At 35.9% G+C, this 27849-nt stretch overlaps 1 protein-coding gene across 5 annotated transcripts in view; it reads left to right on the top strand.

Moving 5' to 3' along the window:
- The window catches only part of LOC143234477 (guanylate kinase-like), a 45834-nt gene that overhangs the window by 3307 nt on the left and 14678 nt on the right, over window positions 1–27849 (top strand). For 2 of the 5 annotated variants that reach the window (XM_076471867.1, XM_076471866.1), the window contains exons 2-7: window positions 8252–8386; window positions 15975–16016; window positions 23740–23836; window positions 24331–24469; window positions 25001–25085; window positions 25878–25963. In XM_076471867.1, the coding sequence (XP_076327982.1) occupies window positions 8252–8386; window positions 15975–16016; window positions 23740–23836; window positions 24331–24469; window positions 25001–25085; window positions 25878–25963 (584 nt within the window). Of the gene's footprint in view, window positions 1–6105; window positions 6255–8251; window positions 8387–15974; window positions 16017–23739; window positions 23837–24330; window positions 24470–25000; window positions 25115–25877; window positions 25964–27849 lie in introns of those variants that run through there. The other 3 variants (XM_076471868.1, XM_076471870.1, XM_076471869.1) reach the window with 3 other exon arrangements.

The raw sequence follows: 27849 nt of genomic DNA, 5'->3' as shown, positions 1-27849 counted from the left end.
ATGAAATAGATGAATATGGATCAGCAGAACACGTGGTACAAACGTGTCATGTAATAGACTGGAACAATAGTAACTTAATAAAACAGGTAGAACTTAAAATTGAACTAATAAAAAAAAGAAGCTATTGAAATTGGAATAAAACGATAAATATATTAAACAAGTAAGTTGGTCCAGGTACGTAAATAATATAGTACTAAACAAATGTGTTATAATTCGAGATTGTTTGAAGCTAGATGACGTTTTAACATGTAGGTATATGAACCCCAACTTTACTTCTATTGCTCTTTCTGAAGATGGTTTTGTTTTCGCGTGAAGATGTAAGACTGTTATCTGGGCTAACCGACCCCAGTTTAACAGTTCAAAACTAGAGGGCTTAATCTGAGGGTCGCGGGTTCGCATCCCCGTCGCGCCAAACATGCTCGCCCTTTCAGCCGTGGGGGCGTTATAATGTGACAGTCAATCCCACTGTTCATTAGTAAAGGAGTAGCCCAAGAGTTGGCGGTGGGTGGTGATGACTAGCAGCCTTCCCTCTAGTCTTACACTGCTAAATTAGGAACGGCTAGCGCAGATAGCCCTCGAGTAGCTTTGCGCGAAATTCAAAAACAAACAAACTTTATTTGTTTTACACTTTGCGCTGAAAAAGGTTTTTACTATCCATTGCATGTCGCGTTTACCGGTGGTGTGTGTTTTCTGATAACAAATCCACATCAGGCTATCTACTGAGCCCACCGCTGGGAATCGAACCCCTGATTTTAGCGTTGTAAATCCGTAAACTTACTGCTGTACTAGCGGGGGCTATAGGTGGTGACTGTTCAGTTTTATTAATTACACTGAACTTAACGTAAGAAAATACACCGATAAGAGCTCTGTTTTAACATAAAGTATGTATACATTTATTTACAATTAAAAGCAACACAATGCTAAAATCTTACATAATAAATAATTATTAAAACAGGAACTTGCTCCAAACGATTCTACTTACATTTCAGTGTCTTATAGACATCGGCCAGGTGGTTAGGGCGCTCAACTCGAAATTTGAAGATAGTGGGTTCGAATCCCCATCACATCAAATATGCTTGCTCTTTCAGCCGTGGGCACATTATAATGTTACGGTTAATCCCACTATTTGTTGGTAAAAGAGTAGCTCAAGAGTTGGTGGTGGGTGATGATGACTAGCTGCCTTCCCTTTAACCTTACGTTGCTAAATTATGGACAGCTAGCGCAGATAGTCCTCATGTAGCTTTGCGCGAAATTCAAAAACAAACAAACAAACCCTCTAGTCTTACACTGCTAAAGTAGGCTAGCGCAGATACCCGACGTGTAACTTTGTGCAAAATTAAAACACAAGCCATATTAAAATAACGTTTTATGTTTGGCTTATACGGTTAGTCCTTTGCTCACACCACCCCCCGCCCCTGCTATTACAGCGGTAAGCCTACGGATTTACAACGCTTAAATAAGGGGTTCTATTTCCCTCTGGCCCGGCATGGCCAAGCGTGTTAAGGCGTGCGACTCGTAATCTGAGGGTCGCGAGTTCGCATCCCCGTCGCGCCAAACATGCTCGCCCTTCCAGCCGTGGGGGCGTTATAAGGTGACGGTCAATCCCACTTTTCGTTGATAAAAGAGTAGCCCAAGAGTTGATGGTGGGTGGTGATGACTAGCTGCCTTCCCTCTAGTCTTACACTACTAAATTAGGGACGGCTAGCACAGATAGCCCTCGAGTGGCTTTGTGCGAAATTCAAAACAAACAAACAAACAATCGATTTCCCTCGGTGGACTCAGCAGATAGCCCGATGTAACTTTGCTATAAGAAATCACACACAACACACACACTCACCGCCAGTCAATTACAATACTTTAGGGGTTATAATAACGTTTTTTATTTTATTTAAACGGATAGTCCTTCACTCACCGCTAATAAAATGAAATATTTTAGGAATTATAATAACGTTTTTGTTTGGTTTAGACGGTTGGTCCTTCACTCACCGATAGTAAACTAAAATACATTTGTTTTTATTTGTGTTTTATCGATATGCGAACCAAAGGAATAATTAATAACGGTGTCCACTTCCTGATTATCTTACGACTCAAGAATGAGCCTTGTTTGTTAAAATATGTGACACATAACTTTCTTACACCGGTAAAAGTGCCATTTAATTGTATTCAATGTGAAACACATCTCGGTACCATAAAAATACGTGAGAAAGAAATTGTTTTTAAATTTCGCGCAAAGCTACACGAGGGCTATCTGCGCTAGCCGTCCCTAACTTTGCAGTGTAAGACTAGAGGGAAAGCAGCTAGTCATCTCCACTCCCCACCTTTTGGGCTACTCTTTTACAAACGAATAGTGGGATTGACCGTAACATTATAACGCCCTCACGGCTGAAAAGGAGAGCATGTTTGGTGTGACAGGGATTCGAACCCGCGGCTCTTAGATTACAAGTCGAGTGCCTTAACCACCTGGTCATGCGGGGCCATCAATGAAAAAATATTTAATGTAAAATGTGCACAAAATTATTCGTTTACTGATGAGACTAGGTTCAATGTCTGTGCTTCAATATACGAGTCAAAAGACTGCATTATATTACTGGCATATAGTGTTTAAATTGATGATAACGATCGGACTGTTAATTAAAATTTGTTTTATCGAAGCATTACCCCTTTAGAAGGCAATTTATCATTTTTTGTTAATAATCTACCTTATGCTGTATACAATGGGAAATAAATGCAGAAGTATCTCTATATTCGTTTAAGGATAGAGATATTTCAATAATTGTTTCTATTGTTCTTTTCGGAAAAAAAATATTTATCTGTACTTTGTTCATTGATACAGGGTATACCTGTGGTTTATAAACATACCACAGGCTCTTATATTCTTATTACAAATTTCTCAGTTACTCTTTGCACGTGCATGTTTTCGCATAATATATAGTCAAGAAATTTGAGATGATTTTATTCTGGCTTCTTGTTCCTTCATCATTTTCTGAAGATGATAACAGTGCTGCCCATGACGTATTTATTACAACATTATATTGCCACGCTGGTAAGTCTGAAGGCTTAAAACTCAAAAAAGCAGATTTCGATATCTGTGTTGGTACAGCACAGATAAGTCGTTATGTAGCTTTGTGCTTAACTACAAATACAGGGTTTTCGGAAAGTCACTGTACTCTTATATATTTATTGACAGAGATGTTTCAATATAGAATACAGGAGATAAATATGAATGGCAATTACAAACAATGATGAAAGTTGGCATCAATACAGGCTTGGATCCTTCTTATTTTGTTTCTAAACACCGCTATCAGTTGCTGGCTTCAAATAGACTGAATGAATGCTGTTATCGCTGCATTCAAGTCATCCAGCGTTCGCGGACGATCTCGATACACTGCAGATTTTGCTGCTCCCCATAGATAAAAGTCTGGTGGATTAAGATCTGGTGAGCGTGGGGGCCACACGTCTTTGTAAATAATGCGGTCTCCAAAACATTCCTTTAATAACCGCATAGATCTGTGAGATGTGTGGACAATAGCACCATCCTGTTGAAACCATGAGTAATTGATTTCATCACTTGTCATCTGACCGATGAAGGTGTGAAGAATCTCCAAACAATAGCGTTCGCTGTTTATTGTGTTCATAAAGAAAATAGGGCTAACAGCTCGACGCCTGGAAATCGCAACCCACACACCAACCTTGAAATCATGTAGGGGTGTTTCGTGCAAACTGTGAGGATTATCGGATTACCACAATCTTGGATTTTTTGAATTAACGTAACCCGAGAGATGGAACCATGCTTCGTCGGTGAAAAAAGGTCAAATCCAACACATTACCTGTATTCTCTTCGACAAATCGGTTAAACCATCTGCAATAGCGTATTCATTTTTCATTATAAGTTGTTTCCAGTTCTTGTACCGCCATTATTTTGTATGAGAAGAGCTTTAATTTCTTTCAGACGGCCTTCTGAGCAGTTCCAAGACCAATATCATGCTGCTGAGCTAACTTTCGTAATGATTTTGATGGACTCTGCATCACACTGTCAGAAATATCTAACAGTTTCTCCTCCGATAGCTTTGCTGGTCTTCCACAGCGTTTGGCATCATCCACTGATCCCGAAACTTATCAAGAAGGTTACAAACTGCATTGCGATGTGGAACAGGTGTATTTGGGAATTTTTCAGCAAATCGCTGTCGCACCACATCTGTGTATCTACCACCTTCTCGGAATACATGTTCGACGAGCCATACACGTTCTTCAGTTGTTAAAACCATATTGGGATCAAAATATGAAATATAATAAAATATGATTACAAAATTGCACAGTGACTTTCCGAACACCCTGTATAAGAGACAAACGTTTTCTTGAAACACCCCCTATTTTGACAAGAGTATAATACTTTAAACATTACAATTTAAACGCCGAATGAAGGAAAAGCATTGTCTCCTGAACCTTTTTCGCCTTCTGATTCTCCTGGTGATCAATAAAATATTGTATGTGTGCAGTTTCCTGTTTAATATATACATATATATAGATATAAGCCGTGAATAGGGTCAAACTACTCTGTTATAGTGAGAGTGCAAATCAAAGAATAAATTACATCTTTACGTCAAGTTTTCTTCGTTGAAATTTAGTGTTAGTAACAGCTTGTAGTAAGTAGTACAAACTGCAAACGTTTACCATTTCTTTTCTTTTTTTCTTTTACTCACCATCTCTCAAATGTCGGGCACCATGATCTCACTCAATATATACACGTATACAATAATTATAAAGTTTCAGGTTCACTGTTTCCTAGGGAACAGGTGAAAACGGTAAATTTGTGCGTAAGAGTAGGTCTCGTAGTATGCTTTTTCCTGTTCCGAGACACTTTGCCTTGCAGAATTCTACTTTATAGCGAGATAAGATTGTCAGATGGCGTGTGTTATATCGTCCTAAGTTTTGTTAACTCGAAATACTGCGTAATGAAGAAACGCCTTGGAAACGGTTATTTGAGTTTCGCGTGACAGGATCTAATAGAAAGGAAACACTTTCAATGTTTTCTCAACGATAGTCACTTATCTAGAGAGTATGTTGTAAAACTGGAAAGTTTTAATGACATTTGCTGGGCTAGAAATATAAATGCCTCCCTTCTCCAGTGACTCAACAGTAAGTCTGAGGGTTTGTAATGTTGAAAAATAAGGTTTCGATACTCGCCAATGGCTTATTATACAGCTTGTTGCTTAAAAACAAATAAACAAGAAGGTTACAGCTATGAATTTGCTTACTGGTCATTAAAAAAAAAACTTGAATTGAAACATATAGTACTTCACGTTATATTCTTTTCAAAGATGTATAAAAATAATTTAACATCAATAAGCCTTCTGTTTCTATGGCGCTTGACTCTCAGTCTGTTGGTTCAAATCACCAGCATGCTCACCAATTCAGCTTGAGGGCGTTATAATGTACAGTCAATCCCACTTTTCCTTGGTAAAGGAGTACCCCAATAACTGGGGGTGAGTGGTGACGACTAGCAGATAACCCTGTGTAGCTTTGCGCTAAATTCCAAACAAACCAAACCTTAACTTAAAATCAGTAGACAAAATTATAACTAAACAGAAGCTGGTGTTGAAAAATTGGTTGTAATTTTTATTACAAGCAAAAATTGAGATTATCCACGCTTTCCAGATCAAAAACTGTAACTATTTACATGTAATTTTCATTTGGTTAATTGTCAATCATTTAGAAAAAAGAAAAAGTTTTAGCGATAAATTATTTTTACTCTGAAAAATTTTGTTTAGAATGTACCAGCTGAATTAATAATTAACCTTATTAAAAATGTATTCCAATAATTATATATCCTTCAATTTTCACTCAGCAACTAATTTATCCTACAGCTTAAAATTATTCCACAGAATTTCTTACACAGATATGAATATGGTGTAATATTCTTTTTTTCTTGTTGAATTTCGAGGCAAAAGTTTTATTTTTAAGTTAATTGTTGGCTTAGAATAAATATGCCCATCGCATTAGATCAGTGTAGACTGTAGACAGTATATTTTAGTAACAAGTGACAGGCTGCTGAAAACCGACAAAAGAAGGGAAAAGGAATGATGAAATAAAAGCCTCACGACGTGGGCTGCACGAGCCAATCAGATCAGACTTGTGTAGGTAATAGACTCATTGTTCTTTCAGTTCAGTAACACGCACAGAAAGAAACGTGGGTTCTACCGGTAGTATTTGTCACCGACAAAGTCGGACCAAGTTAATTGCAGTTTCTCCTGAAGGTATGACTAGTTTGTACGGGTAGTGTTACAGAATTGTTGTGTTATATATGAAGTAGATTAAATTTTTTAAAACTGTTTCTGACATGTAATGCAAGCCACAACTCGACCGCGTGCTAATGCTGTTGGTAGTAGTAACACGTCAGTCAGTTCGTGCTATGTAGAGCTGGAAATACATATGGATGTCAGCGTGGATTATTAAGCAAACTTCCGTTTTGGTCGGTTGAGAATATAGCGGTGTGTAAGTTGAACAACAGACAGTATCCCAACTGCTGGAAATTAGATGAATAGATGTTATGGATTATTTAAACCTATCTTTTGTTAAAAAACTGATCCGATCCGAAGATTAATAGTTAATGTATTCCAGTGAAGAGGAAGGACATAGCGTACGATATGGTTAATACGGAAGCTTTATCTATGTTTTGAGCAAAAGCCAATTTCAGGAAAAGGTCTTAACTGGTTTGGTTAATTCATTTACTTGTATAGTCAGGTTGCAAAACCTCCTATAAAGTTATTTACTTATAACACTGTTAGCAGCTAGAGGCCGTAGTTGTGATAGTCTATTTGTTGATAAGGTTCTGTATTGTACATGTAAAAACGGCTGGTATGAATAGAGAAAGCACTATGTAGAGGAACGAAGAAGGTCGAAACGTTGTTCGCTCCTCTAAACAGTGCTTTCTCTATCCATACCAGCCGTTTTTACATATATAATTTTTTTCTACAAGTGGATTTTCTCGTCATCATGGATTATGAGATTCTCTATGTTATCTTTGTGATTTTATATATATATATATACACACACACACACACACACACACGATGTCAGTAGAACTGGAAAAGGTTTCAAGTTTGGACTAATTACATGTACATGTATCTGATTAGTGGACAAATGAAAAACTTGACCACCACAAATATACAATGAATTGTCTAGGATATGACTTATACTGCCCCAATATGTCTAATTACACTGTAAATGTTTAGTATTTTTTGTCACAACTATTCAATCTAGTGTGAAGTCTTAATAAATATGTGCTCAAGTAACACACATAGGAATCCACTAAGTGTTGTGACCTGAAGAAAACCAACTCTAAGTACATTTGTGTCTGTCACTCAAGTCATCAAAGCATTGCTGTGACACTAGAAGTAAAACTAGAATTTTAGAGTGTATTTATTTATACAGTGATTAAATGTATAAACAGGTAATTATCTCTTAATGAATCACTAATTAGATCTCGTGTAAAATTGTACAGTTTGATATCCTTATAGTATTAAGAATGGAAGGGTTACCTAATGAGGTTAAGTTAAGATATCTAGAAAGAAGAATTGTAAGAGGTGATTACTCTGAAATTTACAACATCAACTAGGGAATTGATAGGGAAACATTCTTTGTATAATGTTTTGAATATTATAAGACAAAATAAAATAAGTTTAAAATGTGAAAAAGATACTGAGAGGCTCAAGTCAATTTTTATTTTTTCTAATTGGGTGACTGACTTATGGAAAGACCCACTTTTGGCACTTGGAACATTATTGGAATTTAACAGGGTAATCAGGGATGGCATTAAGAGAATGTAGAACTTGTACACTGGGATTTAGCAGGGGTAACCAGTGATGGCATTAAGGGAACCTAGAACTTGTGTGCTGGGATTTAATGGGGTAATCAATGACGGAATTAAGGGAACCTATAACTTTATAGGAATATAACAGGAATAATGGATAATTTTAAATTTTTATGTGGTACAGTTTGATATATCTAAAACTGTATTTTATTCAGGAATTTCTAAATTTTTGTTTATGTAGAATATCACAGCTTCAACTTTTCAATAGTGCTTTTTCAACTTGTATGTATTTGTCTGAGTAAATTACAGTTTGAAATGTTTAAAATATTCATAGCTATCATCTGTTGACATTTAATTATTCTTTGTTTATTTTTCAATCCTAGTTCTGAAGTAAAGTGTAGAAAATGATTAAATTCCATATTTTTTATTCTTTTTGATCAGGTGGAGTTCGGTTGTTCTCCCAGATGTCAGTCTTGCGACCCCTAGTAATATGTGGGCCATCTGGCAGTGGAAAGAGTACTTTACTCAAATTCCTAATGGATGAATATGGAGACTATTTTGGTTTTAGTGTTTCTCGTAAGTTGGACAAATTTCATGTAAAGTGTAGTATAAGACAACAGTATTGCATGTAATTATAACTCCTGTAGTACAATTACGTGTTAGCAATTATAATTTTTTTCTTGTAATTCTTAAAAATATTGATAATTGCATTGAACTTCATAAAGTTGTTTTAGTTACAGTGGCATGTTATTCAGGATGTTTCAACATGTTATTACAAAATTATATTTCAATGGAAACTTTCATCTGCTCTTAAGTTCCTATACTGGTGTAAAACAATTTAGACCATTGGAAAACAATTGAAGCCTAAAGTTATTGCGTATAGAGAACAATAGTAAAAGGAATAAAATGTCAGAAGTTTTAATATTGGATGATCTAGTTTTGACATATGAGCTTGTCCTCTTCTGTCTCCCATTGTCTTTGGCAGGAAAACTGGTCAACAAAGCTTGCATTACTGCAGAATTTTAAGTTCTATTAAGGAAGTAGGGAGTTGTTTATGTTAAAGAGACTGGAGGAGGTGCAGTAATTTGGGTTGCTTTTGATTAAATAACTTTGATGATAATTCATTTTTTGTAACTATTTGTTTTGAATACAATTCTTGTTGAAATTGGATCAGTGTGATGGCCAGGGAATCTCGCATGAATAAGAAAGGCATTTTTGCATTTCCATATATATATATATATTTTTTGTGTGTTCAGAAACTTGTCGACACTCTTTCCAGCTTAACCTCCATAGTTTTTTACATTAGTATCATATAATATAAACACCTTGTTTTTTTGTCTTCAGGTTCTGTTCTGCTTGAAGTCAAGTTTCCTTTAATGGTATTTGGGTACATGATTACAAAATTATTCTTCCTTAATATTTTCTCTAGAGGTTCATTGTTGGTATTGTAAGTGTAAATTGTTTTCAAATTATTGCTGGTTAGATTTTCTCTCTTTTTCATGGAGGAAAGTCTTTCTTGCTCTATATAATGAAAAGTTATGGAAAAAGTTCTTTGAAATATAGATGTTTTTAATCTCACATTCAAGCATTTTCAGATGGCATGTTCTCTAGGCTGTAAAAAAAACTAATAGATGGTTCGATCTGTTTATGGAAGCATGGAAAGAAGTGAACATAATTTGTTGATCTATGAAAGATATAAGGGATGGATTTTATATTTTTCCTGGTTATTATCAAAACATTAGAAAAAGGAAGTTTGTCATCTTTCTCTCATTCAACTTTAACCCTTTTCCATCAGATCACGGGTGAAAGTCCATGTAATTGCTTTTGTTGACTTGCGTTCAAATTTTTATTGAATTACTACTTCATGAATTTATGTCAAGTTTGGGATCATATTGCAGATTATAATTCATACTTTAATATTATATGAGTTAATTTCTTAATTTAAAAGTAAATATTAAAAGAACACACCTAAATATAGATTTTAGTGAGTCACATAGTATGTTGAATGACGAAATGTTTAAAATTAGATGTTTGTGATTTCAAAATACTAAGTCTGTATTTCTGTACAAATTAGGAACTTGAATTACAAATACTAACAATCTAGAATATAAAATAAGAGCCTCATATCTTTTTGTTTTGCTGAGATATGGTTTATGTACAAAATCAAACATACTGGCTCCATTCACCTCTTTTTATTTTTGGAAATGGTCCCTTATGTACTCTTACTTCAATATATAATGTGAATAACCATTTAAAAGCTTAAAATGTCCCCAGAGCTGTTTTCTCAATCATTTTAATCTTTGAAAAGGCTACCAAGTTCTTTTGAACCATATTTCAAGAAGGTAGATTGTGTATTTAGTTGGCTCGAAATTTCTTCTTTCTTCTGTTTTTTTTTTTAACCTAAATACAGCTTAATCCATGATGACGAGAAAACCCACTTGTAGTGAAACTTGTCTGTAAAAACAACTGGTATGGTTGGAGAAAGCACTATGTAGAGGAGCAAACAATGTTTTGACGTTCTTCGGTCATCATCAGGTTCACAAAGAAAGAATGAGGTAACTGACCGATAGCTGACCACATGTTTGAAGGTAGTTGTGTAATTGAATGTAGGAATTAAAGAAGCCTTACTTATACAACAACTCAAGCCCAAAATAAACCAATACAAAGGAACAACTTTATACCTATATTAATAAATATATCCAACATCTAAGTATGCCCTCTACATTCCTACACTCAATTACACAACTGCTTTTAAACATGTGTTCAACTATCGGTCAGTTACCTCTTTCTTTCTTTGTGAACCTGATGATGACCGAAGAAGGTTGAAACGTTGTTTGCTTCTCCACATAATGCTTTCTCTATCCATACCAGCCATTTTTACATGTATAACTAAATACAGATTAGTTTCTAAGCTTAATAAATTTATAGTGGAATTCTAGGGTATTAGTATAGTTATTTATGATTTTTTTGGCTATTCAACTGTATATATGAATCCTAAAAAAAAAAAAACGTTTGATATCCTCCATGTGCAAAATTTTAAAAGGCTTAGAAACATATGCCCAGTAGCAACCAAATTCAAAGATTATAGCTAGAATAGATAATTGTTTGCTTTACTTTTTATTTATTGTTCTATATTTTAAGAAAACTAAGTTTCAACTTATTTCTAAGTATTAATAATCTATATACATATATAATGTATAATTGAAATGTCTGAATGTTACAAATTACTAGTCTACTAAAGTGCAGGGAAGACTAAATGTGAGTTTTATACTTTTGGACACAGTAACACAAGAGCATGTGCACTGCATCAGTGTAAGGTATGTAATGTTAACTAGGCACAATTGGAAGGTCAGTATAATAATAATAATAATAAAAAAAAAAGGATAACATTATGAAACTTCAGTCTCTTAGAGTAAAGATTTGTATTTTCATGTTATAATGTGTAGTCATTCTAGCATGAAAAAAGGATAATTTACATTACTTTTTTTTTTTTTTATATATGATGGACACAAGGTTGGTTAAGTGGCAGACCCCACATAGTTTGAGTGCAGAAAATAACATAAAATATGAAGTGTTACTGAAAACTCTATTTGGGAAGTTTCAGAGATCAAATAATAGAGATTTTGGAGACAAAGAATAGTTTTTTAAATCATAACATGAAATAATTTTGCTTTTAGGCTATTAACGAAACAGACTATTTTCACAAACAAATCTTTAGTAAAACTATTTCATTAAAAAATCTGATTTTTTATGTACAAAGTACTTGTGATCTTTACAAAGTCAACCATATTTTTGAAAATACATGCACAGTGTCAAAAGTTATAGTGCAAATACTTAACATATGCAAATGTGTAGACAAACTCATGTATACTATGTGGAGTCCATTATGAAAGGGTTAAATGTGATAGTGAGGGAAAGGTGATTTAGGATGATGAAAATGTTTTTAAAAAATCCCTTGTGTCATTTGGCTACATAGATAGCATATCATCAATGTATTGGGACTGAATACTTTCTGAAAGGTTTATGCTTATGTAAAGAAGTAGTTCAGTTTAAAATATTTCATGAAAATGTAGCATAGGGTTGGAGATTGTCATCCCATATTTTTGTCTAGAATACTGATCAAGACAGGTAAAAACACTGTTTACACAAATTTCAGTTAGAAATCTTGGAGTGTCAAAGATATGTTCAATTCTTTTAATTTTAATTTGAGAAACCATAATTTCACTTCAACTGGCACTTTGGTAAGTAATGAATCAGTATCAAATCTTAACATTTTTCTTCTTAGGTTAGTGATTTTAATTTTGTTCATAAAATCTGTATTGTTTTCAATGTGTGATGGTTAAATTCTTTCAACACCTGGAGAAATGTCACTTTAAATTTATTTAGTTCATTTATTCCTTCTTTATTTAAGGAAATTCAAAATTCTGGAATCAGGTGGATGTTGTGAAACAGTTTTTTGCCAGAAAGCAACATGAGACTGAATGGAACATGAATCAAAACTTCTGACAGTTTGTTTGGTTGACTGTTTTTTGCTACATGCAGTATTGTGTTATCTTATGAGTTGTATATGATATTTCTTTCCAGAATAATTTTTTCATTTATGGTTTTCGTTACAAATAAACAATTGGAACACACTACTCACCTCTCAAACAAGTGATAGCTAACACCTTGTGCCCTTTATTGTGAAATTTTGTTTATTATGCATGAAGCCTTTTAACGAAACTTCTATACATGCTAACATACATCATACCAGTCTATGATGCAGTCAAAATAAAATTATATCTCTCCACCTTTATGAGCAGTACTTCTCTTGAGTGCTTTGTATATACCAAAAGTTCATTCTTTTAACAGCACTGCAGTGCTAGTTAGTATTCTTTTTTTTTAATCAGAATTATGTAATTTTTGGCATTTCATTTATTCTTGTAACTTTCAGTTACCAATTAGATTTATCATTTCTTGGTCTGTGGCACCTGAAGTCCACAGACACTCTTTAAGAGGAGTCATCTGCTATTTTACTGGTTATTGGAGGCACTCTGACAGTGAATTCTATTACCAACATTATGCACTAAGTTATTAGTTCTATTCTGTCTTTCTTTGTCTTGGATCCATAATCTCCAGACTCCTCCTTATATTCCTTCTGCTGACTTTTCCTTGTCTTTTGATAATTTTAACTTCTGGTTATTCTTTGCTCAATGAGGGACAGGCAGCCTTACCATGGTTCTTTGCCATTTTGTTATCACAGTGCATTTTTCCTTAAACTCGTTGTTTTTGCCAATTCTAGGGTTACCCAACTGCATGAACATTTTTCCCTTATCTTCTCTTTTCCCAACCACCACATATTCTTGGTAATGCCAGTTACTTTCTGTTTTAACTTCATGACAACTCTCAGTTGCTACATCTTCCTAGGCCTTGAGAATCTTATAGTTATCTTTTACTTCTTCAGTTTCTTTGTTGTATGTCTGTTCCACACTTTCTTTCTAGAGCTCAACAGTGTGACTTGTATAGCTTTATCAGAGAAAGTTGCACTTACGAGCTATCTGTCTTGGCTTCAGTTCTTCTTGTTCTCTCTGTAGTTCAATTAACTTTGTTTGAGATTTGCTTGAATGGGATGCCTTATTTTGTGGAATTTGACTCCCTTGATCTCATCTCAAGAATCTTGTTTGGCACTCTTTTTGAAATGAAGTTTATGGGGGAGTTTCTTATGCTTGAAAACTTGGTGAGGCAGCTCATTAGCATTCACTTTTGAGTTATCTTGTATTCCTGCTCATCTTGATGCTGAGAGTCTTGTTAGGCTTTTCATTCTTTTAGGGACATCCACTCTTGTGCTTCACATTCTCTTGCTACTTTTCTTTATTCTTTTCTTGAAATATTATCTGCCTTATGGCTCTGCTCTGTTCCAGTGAAATTTTTGCTCTCTCACTTTTTGCACCTGTAGATTGTCTTTACAGAAGATCATTGAGTCACATAGAGATGCTTTTCCAAGAGATTTCACATCTTTTCACCACCATCCACCCCTTAAAATCCCTTGTACCTCTGGTGCCTGAAAGAGGCTTTGTCTTTTGTCCAAAAACAATATCAAAGAACTCTTTGATCCCATCTTCTTGGCATTTTCAAGAAGACTATATTTTCAACTTGTCATATATTTATAATGTTTGAATCAGTTTCGTGTTATCCCTCAGTTCAAGATGAAAGGTTTTGCTTGTCTGAGATGGATGTTTTCTCCTTAGTTTTAGATTGACTTTTGTTGTTGCTGTTATTTTGGATGCTTTTTCCTAAATTATGTTTCGTCTAACCTCCTGTTTCAATTTATCAATGTGAGTTAATGATTTACTGATGCTGATCTATTTTATACTTCCTGCAGGTTATCTTGCTCTTCCTTATCTCACCTGGCTTTTCAAAGATTGTTGTTATTTTGTCTGATTACCAGTCACAGAGCAGCTTTGTCAAGTAACTTCCATATTACTTTTAATTATTCTCCTTTTTTAAGCCTTTCTAATCCTTGTCCAGTTTCTATTCTGGGTTGGAACCTCTTTTACATTTGAAATATATACTGCACAAGCATAAATATGAAAAATCAATAAAAAATATATCTCCCTGTCTGGTAAACTAACAATGTAAATATAATATAAGCTGTTATACCATAGTTAATCTCATGGTTGTAAGAGAATTAAATAATTTTTGAAAAATAAAACTACATAAAAAACATACAACACTATTGGCAACATCTAGAAGTAGAAACTTTAAAGTTTTTATATAAGTTAAAGTTACAGGAATACTGTGAAAATATTGTTTATGTGCAAATGAAACTTGCTACATTATTTTATGGAAATCTGTATAAAATTTAGTAGATGGAAATCTCTTGAAAATCTGTCAAATAAGTGTTAAAATTTGCATAAAATTTGAATATTTACATCAAACCTGCTATTTCAGGATTCAACACTGTTTTAAATATGGCATTAAACTTTTGAGTTTTTGACACTGTTGGATCAGTTAACCAAACAACAATGAACATCATGGAGAAGTTCATCTGCAACCACTGTCCAATTTGCAGACAATAATAGCTTATTTTAATTAAAAACTATGCTGCTTTTCTGTGATAGGATCAGACAAGAAGGTGTCTAATAAAAGATGACAGATTAGGCTTGACATTCCACCTGCCTTTGTGATAATTCAGTACTACAGAGGTGCTCTTTCGATAGAACCTTTCTAAACTACCATGTGTATTGGGCAAAAATTATTCCCTACTTAAGATAGGTACAATCTTGCTCCCACTCTTGTTGAGTGACAGATTCCATGAGTTTTCCCTTTCTCTTGCTGTGTTCTCAGAAAGAGGTTAATCTTTTCTTCCTTTCATTTATCTGTAATCTCTTTAATGTGGGATTCTAACTATCTGTACTATGGAGAAACAAGTAAAGTGTTTTGAATTTGACATTTTCTTTAATTGAAAATGAATTAAAAAAAAATCATCTCCCCACAAAACCATCTATGCTTCCTCCTCATTTCAAATGTGCATCTCTTGCTTCATCAAGAATGAGCTTTTGCTATAAGCACAGTGCTTAAGGGCAGTATTTCCCCTCTTATTGGTAGAGGGGTGCAGGGTAAGGCTGATAACATCATAGATTAATGCAGTTTATGTTATTACAACTAAGATTCAGGAGTTTCCCTTAAAGGCTTAGTACAAGTGCCAAAGGTTTAGGCAGTGGCACAAGGTATTGGGCATCTGTTCTGTAGAAAGATAAGTGTCCATGTTAAATACAGTTTCAGCTAAGGAATACATTATCTTTATAAATTGGTTTGTCCTAATATTTAGTCTTATTTGTACTATTTTGTTGAAATATTTTTTGTATTTTCATAGGACAATAGGATTTCTTTTCACTCTCAGCAATCCCTATTTTTCTTTTTTAGGTAATTCGTAACTTACATTGAACAATTTTCTTAAAAGATTAAGTTATGTAGTGTGATGGTAAATACTGACTTCTACAGTAGAAAAGGTTTTCCACATGACAGATGCAAATATGATGAAAATAAAGACTAAATCTGTAAAAAATGTGTACAGAAGTGATTTATTCAAAACATTTGAAAAGAAATATAAGCATTTATTGGTTTGATTTTGAGGCAATTATTTAAATTAATCAAATTAAAAAACTGTTTTTGTTCATTTTAGACACCACAAGAAGGCCAAGAAAAGGAGAAATACATGGAAAAGGTAATTAGTTTTCAAATAAATCTCTCTAATTTGCAGTGATAATGTGATGAGTCTTTTAAAAGATGTTTGCATTTTAATTGTTGCCTAGGATTTTTATTGAATAGGTAAGCTTTTTGCTTCAAATTTTTTTGAACATCAAGAGTTTTTCATTGTTGCTATTGCTGTAAATATATTTACCTGTGAATAATTTTTGTCTTGTAGTAAAAGGCTTGTTGTTAACTCTTTAAACTCCTAATTTTTGGTGCATTCTTCCAGAATTCCCCTCGGTGTGGATTCCTGTACGTGGTGAGGGGACCTCCCAGGGAAGGTTCTGTTCTATCTGGTTACCTTCTCTGGGATTTAAATATCCACCCACGTGTTTGTCGGTGGTTGAGGGTCCAACCCTAACACACCACTTTGGCGTGGTGACCCGTGAAGGGGAGGAGAGGATCCTGGTGGTTGAGGGGTCCAACCCTAACACACCACTTTGGCCTCGAATTCCTGTAGACGGGCGGCCTTTGGGTGGCCTTTTTGGGTCAATCGGCTGGTCCACTTGAGCTAGAGTCAACCAAGTACCAGTGTTGGAAGTTCTCAACGGGTGTTGTGGACATTGTGCCTGATGCTGGTGTTTGGGTATAGTGCTCACGAAACCCTGGCGTTGCTGCATTGTCCTTGCGTGACTTTGTAGTGCCTCGAATTCCTGTAGACGGGCGGCCTTTGGGTGGGCCCCTTGGGTCAATCGGCTGGTCCACTTGGGCTAGAGTCAACCAAGTACCAGTGTTGGAAGTTCTCAACGGGTGTTGTGGACATTGTGCCTGATGCTGGTGTTTGGGTATAGTGCTCACGAAACCCTGGCGTTGCTGCATTGTCCTTGCGTGACTTTGTAGTCGCTCCCATTGTGCCTTGTAGGGCTCCATGGTGGGTGGGGTCAGTGGGTACTGAAATTTTTCTTTTCCTATGGATCCTCTAAAAATTTAAATAAAATTGTAAAAAAAGTACAGTCAATGGGTAGCGACCACGCCTTGAATACTCAGAACAGCAATCTTCAACATCAGTAACACACGCAATACCTCATTTTCTTATATTACATTCTCTTTCGGAAAAACCTTTACAGCAAATGTCCCCTTTTTTTATTCAAAAGGGACTAGAGGGACTTGCTGGCTCTCCAAAATCAGTAAAGAAACTTCGATCAGGTGACATATTGGTTGAAACATCCACATCCAAACACAGTGAACTCCTCTTGAATTCAAAGGCAATTGGGGATATACCTATTGAGGTTACACCCCATGCTACCTTGAATTCTTCACGAGGAGTTATTGTTGAAAGGATTTGAAGAACGCTCCCGAGTCAGAGATTCTCGCTGGTCTCTCCACTCAAGGAGTTTCTGCAGTGAGGCATCTCCACTCGCAAAGATGGAGTTACACTGCCAACAAATACCCTCATTTTAACACTTACTTCACCACGTGCACCTGCCACCATCAAGGCAGGTTATCTCATTTGCAGGGTTCGGCCATACTTACCAAACCCTCTTCGATGTTTCCAATGTCAGAGATTCGGCCACTCAAAGACATCTTGTCGTGGTTCCCTGAAATGTGCTCGTTGTGGAGGCAAGGACCACGATGCCTATGACTGTGACATGAACCCACATTGCATAAACTGCAATGGTTCTCACCCTTCCTACTTTCATTCTTGCCCAAAATGGTTGGAGGAAAAGGAGGTGCAGCGACACATAACATTAGTTATCCTGAGGCTCGGAAATTGCTGTCCACAACTCCATCTTGGACATATGCTGCTGCACTTCATTCCACAACTACAGTGGGAGTGCAGACAGATCTCTCTGTGCCTCCATGAGAATCGTTTTCAAAACAAATGAAAAGCCTTTTGACCTCTGTGGTTAAAAAGGTTGATGAATCGACTTCCACACCCATCTCTGTTCCTCCCATACCTTCCAACAAACCTCAAGATCCACGTCCTTCAGTTCCAAATACAGGCATTTCTTCTGATACATCTTTTTCTCCCACCACAAGAGACAAAACAATTATTCGTTCGCGTCCTCAGTCACTGGATTCCCCTTCCAATAACAAAAGCCTGCCCACCCGACCAAGAGCAGGATTCATGGAGGTTGATAGACCTCCTCCGACTAAAGACAGTAAAGAAAAAAGACGTGGTCGTAAACCGAAGGGTTTTCCAGCCACTTCACCTACCCGTTCTTAAAAATGGCCACCTTGATACAATGGAACTGTCGAGGCTTACGTTCTAATCTGGATGATATCAAAACGCTGATTGTTTCCTACCATCCTGTTTGTCTTTCTTTACAAGAAACATTTCTCAAAACTGCTGATACTGTCTCCATTCGGCAGTTTTCTCTGTACAGAAATGACAGGTTGTGTGATGGTCGAGTACATGGATGGGTGGCACTGTTGGTTGATCAACACGTGCCCACCCTGTCTTTGTCACTCAACACACCCTTGGAGGCTGTAGCCATCCGTGTTTCCTTGGGTCATACCATCACTGTTTGTTCTCTGTACCTGTCCCCTGGAGAGACATATGATCAATCAGATCTTGATGCTCTCGTTGAACAATTGCCATCTCCATTTCTAATCCTAGGGGATTTTAATGGACATCATCCCCTCTGGGGAAGTGCTATTATTGATGGGAGGGGCCGATCTGAAGAGCGGATGCTCTCTGATCACAATCTTTCTCTTTTCAATACTGGTTCTTCCACTTACTTTCATGCACCTAATCAGTCCTTTACTGCTATTGATCTCTCAGTTTGCTCCCCTTCATTATTCTCCCATTTTTCATGGAGGGTTGACAGTAATCCACTAGGCAGTGATCATTTTCCGATCCTTTTGAGAGAGACTGGCCGTGGTCGATGCCACCCTACCCACGTGCCCCGGTGGAAGCTGGATCAGGCAGACTGATCCACTTTCACTGCTCTCGCAGAACTTGATCCTGCCGTCGTAAATCAGCCATCAATAGACGACTGTGTAGCAGCGGTAACTGACTGTATTACACATGCAGCTGCTCAGTGTATTGCTAAAACCTCAACAAGTTTTCCACGATATCCTCGTTCGTGGTAGAATCCTGCTTGCCACTTAGCATGGAAGGCTCAAAAGCGGGCCTGGGATATTTTTCGTAGATATCCCACACTTTCAAACCGGGTTGCTTTCCAACGGGCCCGTGCACATGCTAGGTGGGTAAGACGTCAAAGCCAGAAGGAATCTTGGATTAAGTTCACAACCAGCATATCTTCTACCACCAGTTTCAAGATCATATGAGACAGGATTCGAAAGGTTAATGGACACTACAATTCTATCCCCCTCTAGATCTTACTCTCTGATTGTCAGGAGGTGACTGATGTTCGGAACATCGCTAACACTCTAGGTGAAAGCTTTTGCCGGGTATCTAGCACTTCTGCTTGTTCCTCCATCTTCCTGGCCATCAAGACTCTGGCAGAGCGATCACCTCTTTCCTTTCAAACTGACTGTTTCTTTGACTATAATTGTCTATTTACCCTGGTGGAACTAAAAATGGCCCTTCATCGGTCTGCCAGTACATCTGTTGAACCTGATGATATTCATTATGACATGCTGCACCATCTATCTCCTGCTTCTCTTGATGTCCTTCTGATTGTTTTCAACCGGATCTGGCAGGAGAATATTTTTCCTGATGCCTGGTGCCAGGCTATTATTTTACCTTTCTCTAAGCCAGGGAAAGATCCCAAGAATCCTTCACACTACCGTCCAATTGCTTTGACGAGCTGTCTCTGTAAGACATTAGAAAGGATGGTTAATGCTCGTCTTGTTTGGTTCCTTGAATCAAACAACCTCCTCTCGCCCACCCAGTGTGGGTTCCGTCGACAGCACTCCACCACAGGCCACCTAATTCGTCTTGAAACATCTATCAGAGAAGCCTTTCTCAACCGCCAACAACTTGTATCAATATTCTTAGACATAGAGAGGCTTACGACACAACATGGAGGTATGGCGTATTGCGAGACCTACATACATATGGGTTACGTGGCCATCTACCCATGTTTATTAAAAATTTTTTAATGGACAGGAGATTCCAAGTTCGTGTGGGTTCGACACTTTCCCGTTCTTTTGTACAGGAACTTGGAGTCCCTCAAGGCTGTGTATTGAGTGTTACACTCTTCAGTATAAAGATAAATGCCATCACTGAACAACTCCCTCTCACTGTTGCGAATGGGCTGTATGTCGACGACTTTCACATCTCATGTCAGTCGTCAAACATGAGATATATTGAGCGGCAACTACAAACCGCCCTCAATTGTGTAATGGAAGTGGACTCTGGCGAACGGCTTTAATTTCTCTCTCTCCAAAACTGTATGCATGCACTTTTGCCGTCGACGGGGCATTCACCCTGATCCTGAACTTCATATTGGTGAAGTTTTGCTGCCAGTGGTCCCGGAGACCAAGTTCTTGGAGCTTATCTTTGATCATAAACTGACCTTTATACCACACTTAAAGCAGCTTCGGGTCAAATGCACAAGAGCACTGAACATTCTCCGTGTTCTCTCTTCTACCAGTTGGGGAGGCAGATCGCTGTTCAGTGTTAAAGGTATATCATGCTCTTATTAGATCAAAACTCGATTATGGATCAATGGTCTATGGCTCTGCCAGACTCTCGGTCTTAAAGATGCTGGACCCCATTCATCACCAAGGACTTCGACTCTGCACTGGGGCTTTCCGTACCTCTCCAGTTCAAAGTATATACATTGAATCTCGTGAACCTTCTCTACACCTTCGCCGTTTGCAACTATCTTTACAATATACTTCAAAACTTCATTCCTTACCAAAGCATCCCACCTGGAAATGTGTTTTCCTTCCTCGGTGGGCAGTACGTTTTCAGAACAGACGATCTGTCATTGCTCCATTTGGCCTTCGCATCCAGGCGCAATTGGATGAATTGGGTCTGTCTTTGGATAACATTGCAGATTCCACAGGTTGGCCCATCCCACCATGTCGTATTACAGCCCCCAAATGTGACCTTTCTTTCAGTCACCTAAAAAAGGCAGATACTCCAGATTGGAAGTACCGTCTTTTATTCAATGAATATCTTTCAAACAATCATTCAGTTCCCATTTATACAGATGGTTCCAAATCAGGTAATTCAGTGGGCTCTGCTATGGTTTGCTATGGGTCAGTAGTTGCGTGCAGAATCCCTTCTACAGCTTCTGTGTTCACTGCTGAACTGTATGCCATATCTCTTGTCCTGGATCATATTGCAGCTGAGCAGTACTCCAACTGCACTATTTATACTGATTCGCTTAGTTCTATACTTGCCTTGGAATCGCTACACGTTAGCTCACATCCTATTCTCGCTGATATTCGAAACCGACTGGCCCATTTCTCATTAGCAGCTACTTCAATCCAGTTTTTCTGGATACCAGGCCATGTTGGTATTCGCAGGAACGAGCTTGCAGACATGGCAGCTAAATATGTCTGCTTCAGCACCATCACTCCTATGCCTATTCCGTACATGGACTATGGTGTTGTCTTCAAAGCTCCGCTCCATGCCAGCTGGCAGTCCACTTGGAGTGAGCAACGTGACAAACTTTTTCAAATCAAACCCAAAATTGGACTTTGGCCATCTAGCTTCCGTAAAGTTTGGAAGGAGGAAGTTGTTCTCACTAGGCTACGCATTGGTCACAGTTTTTTAACTCATCATTTTCTTTTATCTGGAACTGATGCACCAATGTGTAGTGTGTGTAACACTCAAATCACTATCAGCTACGTTTTACTTTCTTGCCATCGTTACAATTCTCAATGACGGCAATATTTTAAACATATTTTTTCCCAGGGTCAGTCTGTAACATTGGACAGAGTTATTGGTGATGGTGACTCTGTCCACCTTAATAATGTTTTTAATTTTTTAATGGACATTAATCTTTCTAATCTCATTTAAGTGTTGCATATTTATTCATTACACCTTTTTAATTGTGGTTCCTTTTTTACAGTTTTAATCTCTCTCCTTCAATTTGACATTGGACAATGGCCAGAACATTAAATAACTCGACACCAGGACTGGAAAGGCCAACTTCAGGTGACTAACGCTACTGTTTGAACTATCCGTTTAAACTACTCGTTAGTTGTCCTGGCGAGTTGTTATTATACTTTTGCTGCATATTATTTCACACTTTTACTATTTAACTTTTTAGTACTGGCCATATTGACTTATAACCCGGAACCAGGACTGGAAAGATCAACTTCAGGTGACTGACGGTGGTTTTTATACTTACCTGTTAGTCTTCCTGGCGGGTTATGATCATTACCATTCTGCTACAGGTAGTTCTTTACAACTTTGTTGACTGGATGTCAACATTGGTTTTTACGCCATTTTCTGTTTTAATTGCTGTTTTGCTTTTATCTTCAATTACTTTTACAAATTTTACTCCGACTTTACTTGACTTTTATCTTATTACGATTTTTGGTGTCTTTTAAAACTTTTATTCTTTTACATTTTGACTGGACATTTGGCTACTTCATTGCTACAATTTTGCTATGTATCTTTTGCTAGAGTAAATATTTTACAACCTTGAAGACTGGATGTCACCATTGGTTTTAAAACTTCTTTATTTTTTTATATTTTGATACTGGTTGCTATGACACATAACCCGGAACCAGGACTGGAAAGACCAACTTCAGGTTACTGACGGTGGTTCTAGAACTTACCTGTTAGTCTTCCTGGCGGGTTATGATCATTACCTTTTTGCTAGAGTAAATACCTTACAACTTCTTATACTCTGCCTTCTATCTTAACATTGTAGACTAGGTGTCAACATTGGTTTTATACTTTTTTGTTTTACCTTCATTTCCATTTATGTCTATTACTACATTTATTTATTTTTATTTTTTATTTATTTTTTTAAATTTTTACCAAATATCTGGCACAGATAGCCTCGCTGCTTTGTGCCATAAAACACTAAATCAATCAATCAATCAATCTTCTTCGAGAACTTTCTTTATTTTCTAATTTTTACCATAATTATTGTTTTAATTTTACTTTTACCTTTGCATCAGGGGTAACCACACAATGCATTGTTTAGTTACTAGCCTCATGTTTCCTGTTGAACATTTGGTATCATTGTTTGATGGGTAAATTGGAGATTTCAACTGAATGCTCAAAGTGTCCAATTGGGTTTAAGGAGTTAAGTTTAATAATAATGGCTAGTTTTTCCATTGAATCTTAAAACTTCTGTTTTTTTCATAAACAGTACATTAGAATGTTTGGCTCTCCCAATGGGTTGACTTTCACAAGTAAGTATAATAATAAGTGATAAACTTATTAGGTCCATCTAAAATTATGTTGTAATTTAGTATTATAGGTCAATCTGCAGAGGGTTGGATATGTTATACTAAGTGGTAAGATCACAAGGTACTTGTCATATACCAACTAATCTGTAAGTTGTAGGGTCACAGGGTACTTGTCATATACCCATTGACACATCAATGGTAGTAGCAATATGTTGGTTGGAATTATTTTGAAAATTTTCTGAATAGAAGAAAACATTTTTGCTTAATTGTTTAAATTAAAAATGATTTTGAAATAGTACTTTTAGTGTATTATGTTGAAAGGTATATGAAGTTGTTACACCCTCTTTTTTGCATATTACATACCTTATTCTTAGATATTATACCCTCTATTTTTGTAGATTACACTCTTTGTTTTTGCACATTATTCCTTTTATTCCTAAATATTACACTCTATATTCTTATAGATTACTATTTTGTTACAAGAGATGAAATGGAGAAAGCTATTAAAGGAGGAGACTTTATAGAATATGTGGAGTTTTCTGGAAACATGTATGGTACAAGGTAATGATGGTATTTTCCAAGAATATGTAAGAAACAATGTTATTTTATAAATGTTAGTGTCTGAATAACTGAATTTTATTACTTTACAAATATACAAGTTTTTAAACTCCTTCATGAGCTGATTTAGTTCAAAATTGATCAAAGCCGTTCTTTTTGAACAATACACATACATTATCACACAATACAAACATAATTTATAAATTAATGTACAGTAACTCTCCAGAATTCCACTTTGGAGAAAGTGAAAAAAAACTAGTTGCAACTCAAAATGATAGTATATCTAATACAAAGCTTTTAATTATTTTATGTATTTATGTGTAGATAAACTACTTTAAACCTAATAATGACACCTTTCAAAATATTCTGAGTGTTACTATGTTAAACTTGTAATAAAGTTCTCTTCATTACCTGTTACAGCCACTTTACTATACCTAGAATGTTGTAAAAAATATATTCATGTTATTCATTAGTAAGAAGTATTTATTATTTTACAGCAAAAACGCTGTGAAAGATGTACAAAAACAGGGCCGAATCTGTATTCTAGACATCGAAGTTGAAGGTGTAAAAAATGTAAAGAAAACGGACCTTGATCCACGATGTGTGTTTATTAAGCCACCCAGTATGCAGGTTTTGGTAAGTCTAGGTTTATTAAATAACCTAGTATGCATGTATTGTTAGGTCATTGTCTTTTTTTTTTTTTTTGTTAACTTTCTCAGAAACCAAGTATTAGTAAGTTTGTGTTTTATTGAGACTTTCAGTATGCAGGTGTTGGTAAGTTTGTGTGTTTATTAACCACTAATTAATTAACAAAATCATTATTATAGGTACCACTTGTCATGAATTATCAAATTGTTGACCAAATGATTATTTTGGTTTTATTATGTAACACAACTCTGTAATATTAGAGAAGTGTGGACTGTTTTGAGTCAATGTTATATTTTGTCGATAAGTTATTGTATTTAACTTAATTTGTCTGTTTCTACTAAAACTGAAAGAATTGAAAACATCTTTTGGTTATTTTTTATTTAGGTTTAGAAGAAGTATTAGATTTTGTATGTTTCAAAATTCATATTTTAACATGAATTGTTTTAGAAAGTGTAATGATTCTGTTAGTACAGGTAAATAAATATTGTGACTAAAAGTAATTTGTAATATCTTAAATAGGAAGAGAGATTGCGAGGAAGAGGAACAGAGACAGAGGAAAGTATTCAGAGAAGACTTTCTAAAGCTGAGGGGGAAATGAAATATGGTAAAATTTAAGGCAACTTTAAATATATGGTACTGTATCCAAACCTTACAAAAATACATATATAAAGCAATATTTTGTCTATGTATATATAAACAACGTACTTTTCAGATGGGTAAGTGGTAATGAGGTTTGTGACTCAATAGTATGAATATTTGTCAGTATCTGCAGTTATTTCAATGTATTATCCATCAGATAAGGTAAAAAAAGGACTGAGCTAGAGGGTTCTGCAGTACATATGTTCCTAATTAGTTCTTGAATCCGGATGTGGGATTCATTCATGGGTTCAAGAATACTGAAATCTGATTGGCTGCTTTACAATTACTTGATTTTAAACATTTTCAACTTCTAAGACTGACAGTATTGTGATAAAATGTGGTTGCCACATACTGCTTGCACTGCAGTACAGGGTAAGTTTTCAATATATGTAAAATAATTTCTCCACAAATTAAGACTTGCTAACTATTTTGTTTAAATATCTGTTCTTTTTCTATTTATTTTTAATTAAAACTGTGTTTTTTTATATGTGTCAACATTCCTCATTAAAAGATGTCTTTATGCAGTGCACAATAGAATTCTCAAGTAGTTCATAACGTAAGTTGTAAAACAACATTGTTGTACGTGTATACAGTAAAGTTCTACAGCAGTTCGTAATGTAAGGTATAAAACATTGTTTTTGTTTAGTAAAGTTCTCTGTTTAGTTTTATTTATGTTAGTGTTGTCTTAACTGTAGAATATTTTGTTAATGTTTATTGTAAACTGAAGTGATATTTCTTTTAAATTATATATATATAGGTGATACACCAGGGAATTTTGATTTGATCTTAGTGAATGAATGTGTGAAGAACACTTACAAGTACTTGCGAGAGTTTTTAATGAAAGTAAGTGCTGTTTAACTAAGTATTTCAAGTTGTAAATGAGCTTTAATGAATATTTAATGCTGATTTATTTAAATTTGCCTATGTTTCATACGTGAGATGACTTATCATTTTTTAAAATGTTATTTGTTACTGCCAAAAGGAACCAATTGCATGTAGATAGTTTGTACTAAATTGTGCAAGGGATTCTGATTGTAGCTTATATCCTACAATAAATTACTTACATAGAAATTAAGGGAGAATTTTTGAAAAGGTGGATAACACACATGAAGTATTTAAAAAATATTGTGACTTCATCCTCTTTAACATCTATCAGATGATGTGTTTTACAGAGTTTGGAATAAACATTAGAGAAGTACCATTACAAATATCATAAGTTATCAGATGCTTATAAAACATTGATGGCTTTTAAATTATTATTGTCTCTGATTGTAGTCATACTTTATGTACTAGACCTTTTGCAGCACTTAAACCACTATTGTTTGATTGTAGTCATTCCTTCTGTACTAGGTCTTTTGTAGCATTTAAACTCCCATTGTCTGTGAATGTAGTCATTCCTTATGTATTAGGCCTTTTCTAACATTTTAAATGCTATTGTTTGGGATTGTACTGATACCTTCTGAACCAGTTTTGTTACGTATTAGTTGTGTTGGGTTTGTATGGTTTTGTTAAGGGTTAGTTGTTCATTTTATTGAAGATTTCTTTTTTTTATTCCATCATATATGGTTGTTTATTCTATAACTGGTAAGTTAAATTTTATGCAATAACTTTATCATACTGAGCTATATCTAATACAGAAAAGTTAACAAAGAATGTATCTGATAACAAAGGACTGTTAACATTTGAGCTGACATTCATTAGTTTTAGCTAAAATCAATTTTCTTATTATAAGAACCTAAAAATTCAGTGTTCAGTACCTGCAATGGCAGAACAGGTATAATCTGTTATGTATCTTTGTGCATAATGAACATAATGTTATTGAAGAAATTTGGTTGAATGGACACAACTGTCTCTTCAGGTCTGAAAGCAGAAGGTGGAAGACTTCGGAAATGTCATTCTATACATTTGTGTTTCTACCAAGGGCTGTTGTCATCCATTCAGCCAGATTTCAGCATGAAAACTCAGTCTAAACAATATGTAGAAGAATACGTAATGATGTTATTTCAGTTACCTCCCAGGGACGGTTCTGTTCTTTCAGTTTACCTCCTCTGGGATCTAAACATCCACCTACGTGTTTGCCATGAGCGGCAACTCGTGAAGGGGAGGAGAGGATCCTGGTGGTTGAGGGGTCCAACCCTAACACACCACTTTGGCCTTGAATTCCTGTAGACGGGTAGCCTTGGGGTGGCCCCCCTTGGGTCAGTTGGCTGGTCCACATTGGCTAGGGTCAACCAAGTATCAGTGTTGGATGTTCTCAACAGCTGTTGTGGACATCATATCTGATGCTAGTGTTTGGGTATAGTGCTCACGAAACCGTGGCATTGTTGCAGTGTCCTTGTTTGACATTGCAGTGCATCCCCTTGTAGGGCTCCATGGTGGGTGGGGTCAGTGGGCACCAAAATTTCCTTTTCTGTATTATGGATACTCCAATTAAAAATCTCAATAGAATAGTGAAAAAACGGACTATAGGTAAACGACCACATCTTGAAGATTCTGAGCAGCAATTCTCACCATCAGTACCACCTGTTGTATCTCATTTTCTTATATTGCACTCACTTTCAGACAACCTTTAGGGCAAATGTCTCTTTTTCATTCAGAAGGGACTAGAGGGTTTTACTGGCTCTCCAAAGTTAGTGAAAAAGCTTCGATCTGATGACATATTGGTGGAAACATCCACATCTCAACACAGTGAACTCCTGTTGCATTCAAAGGCAATTGGGGATATACCT

The sequence above is a fragment of the Tachypleus tridentatus genome, chromosome 12, assembly GCF_004210375.1.
Source record: "Tachypleus tridentatus isolate NWPU-2018 chromosome 12, ASM421037v1, whole genome shotgun sequence".
Taxonomy (NCBI): Eukaryota; Metazoa; Arthropoda; class Merostomata; order Xiphosura; family Limulidae; genus Tachypleus; species Tachypleus tridentatus.
Note: the sequence above shows the minus strand (reverse complement) of the source record. Positions and strands in the feature narration are given on the sequence as shown.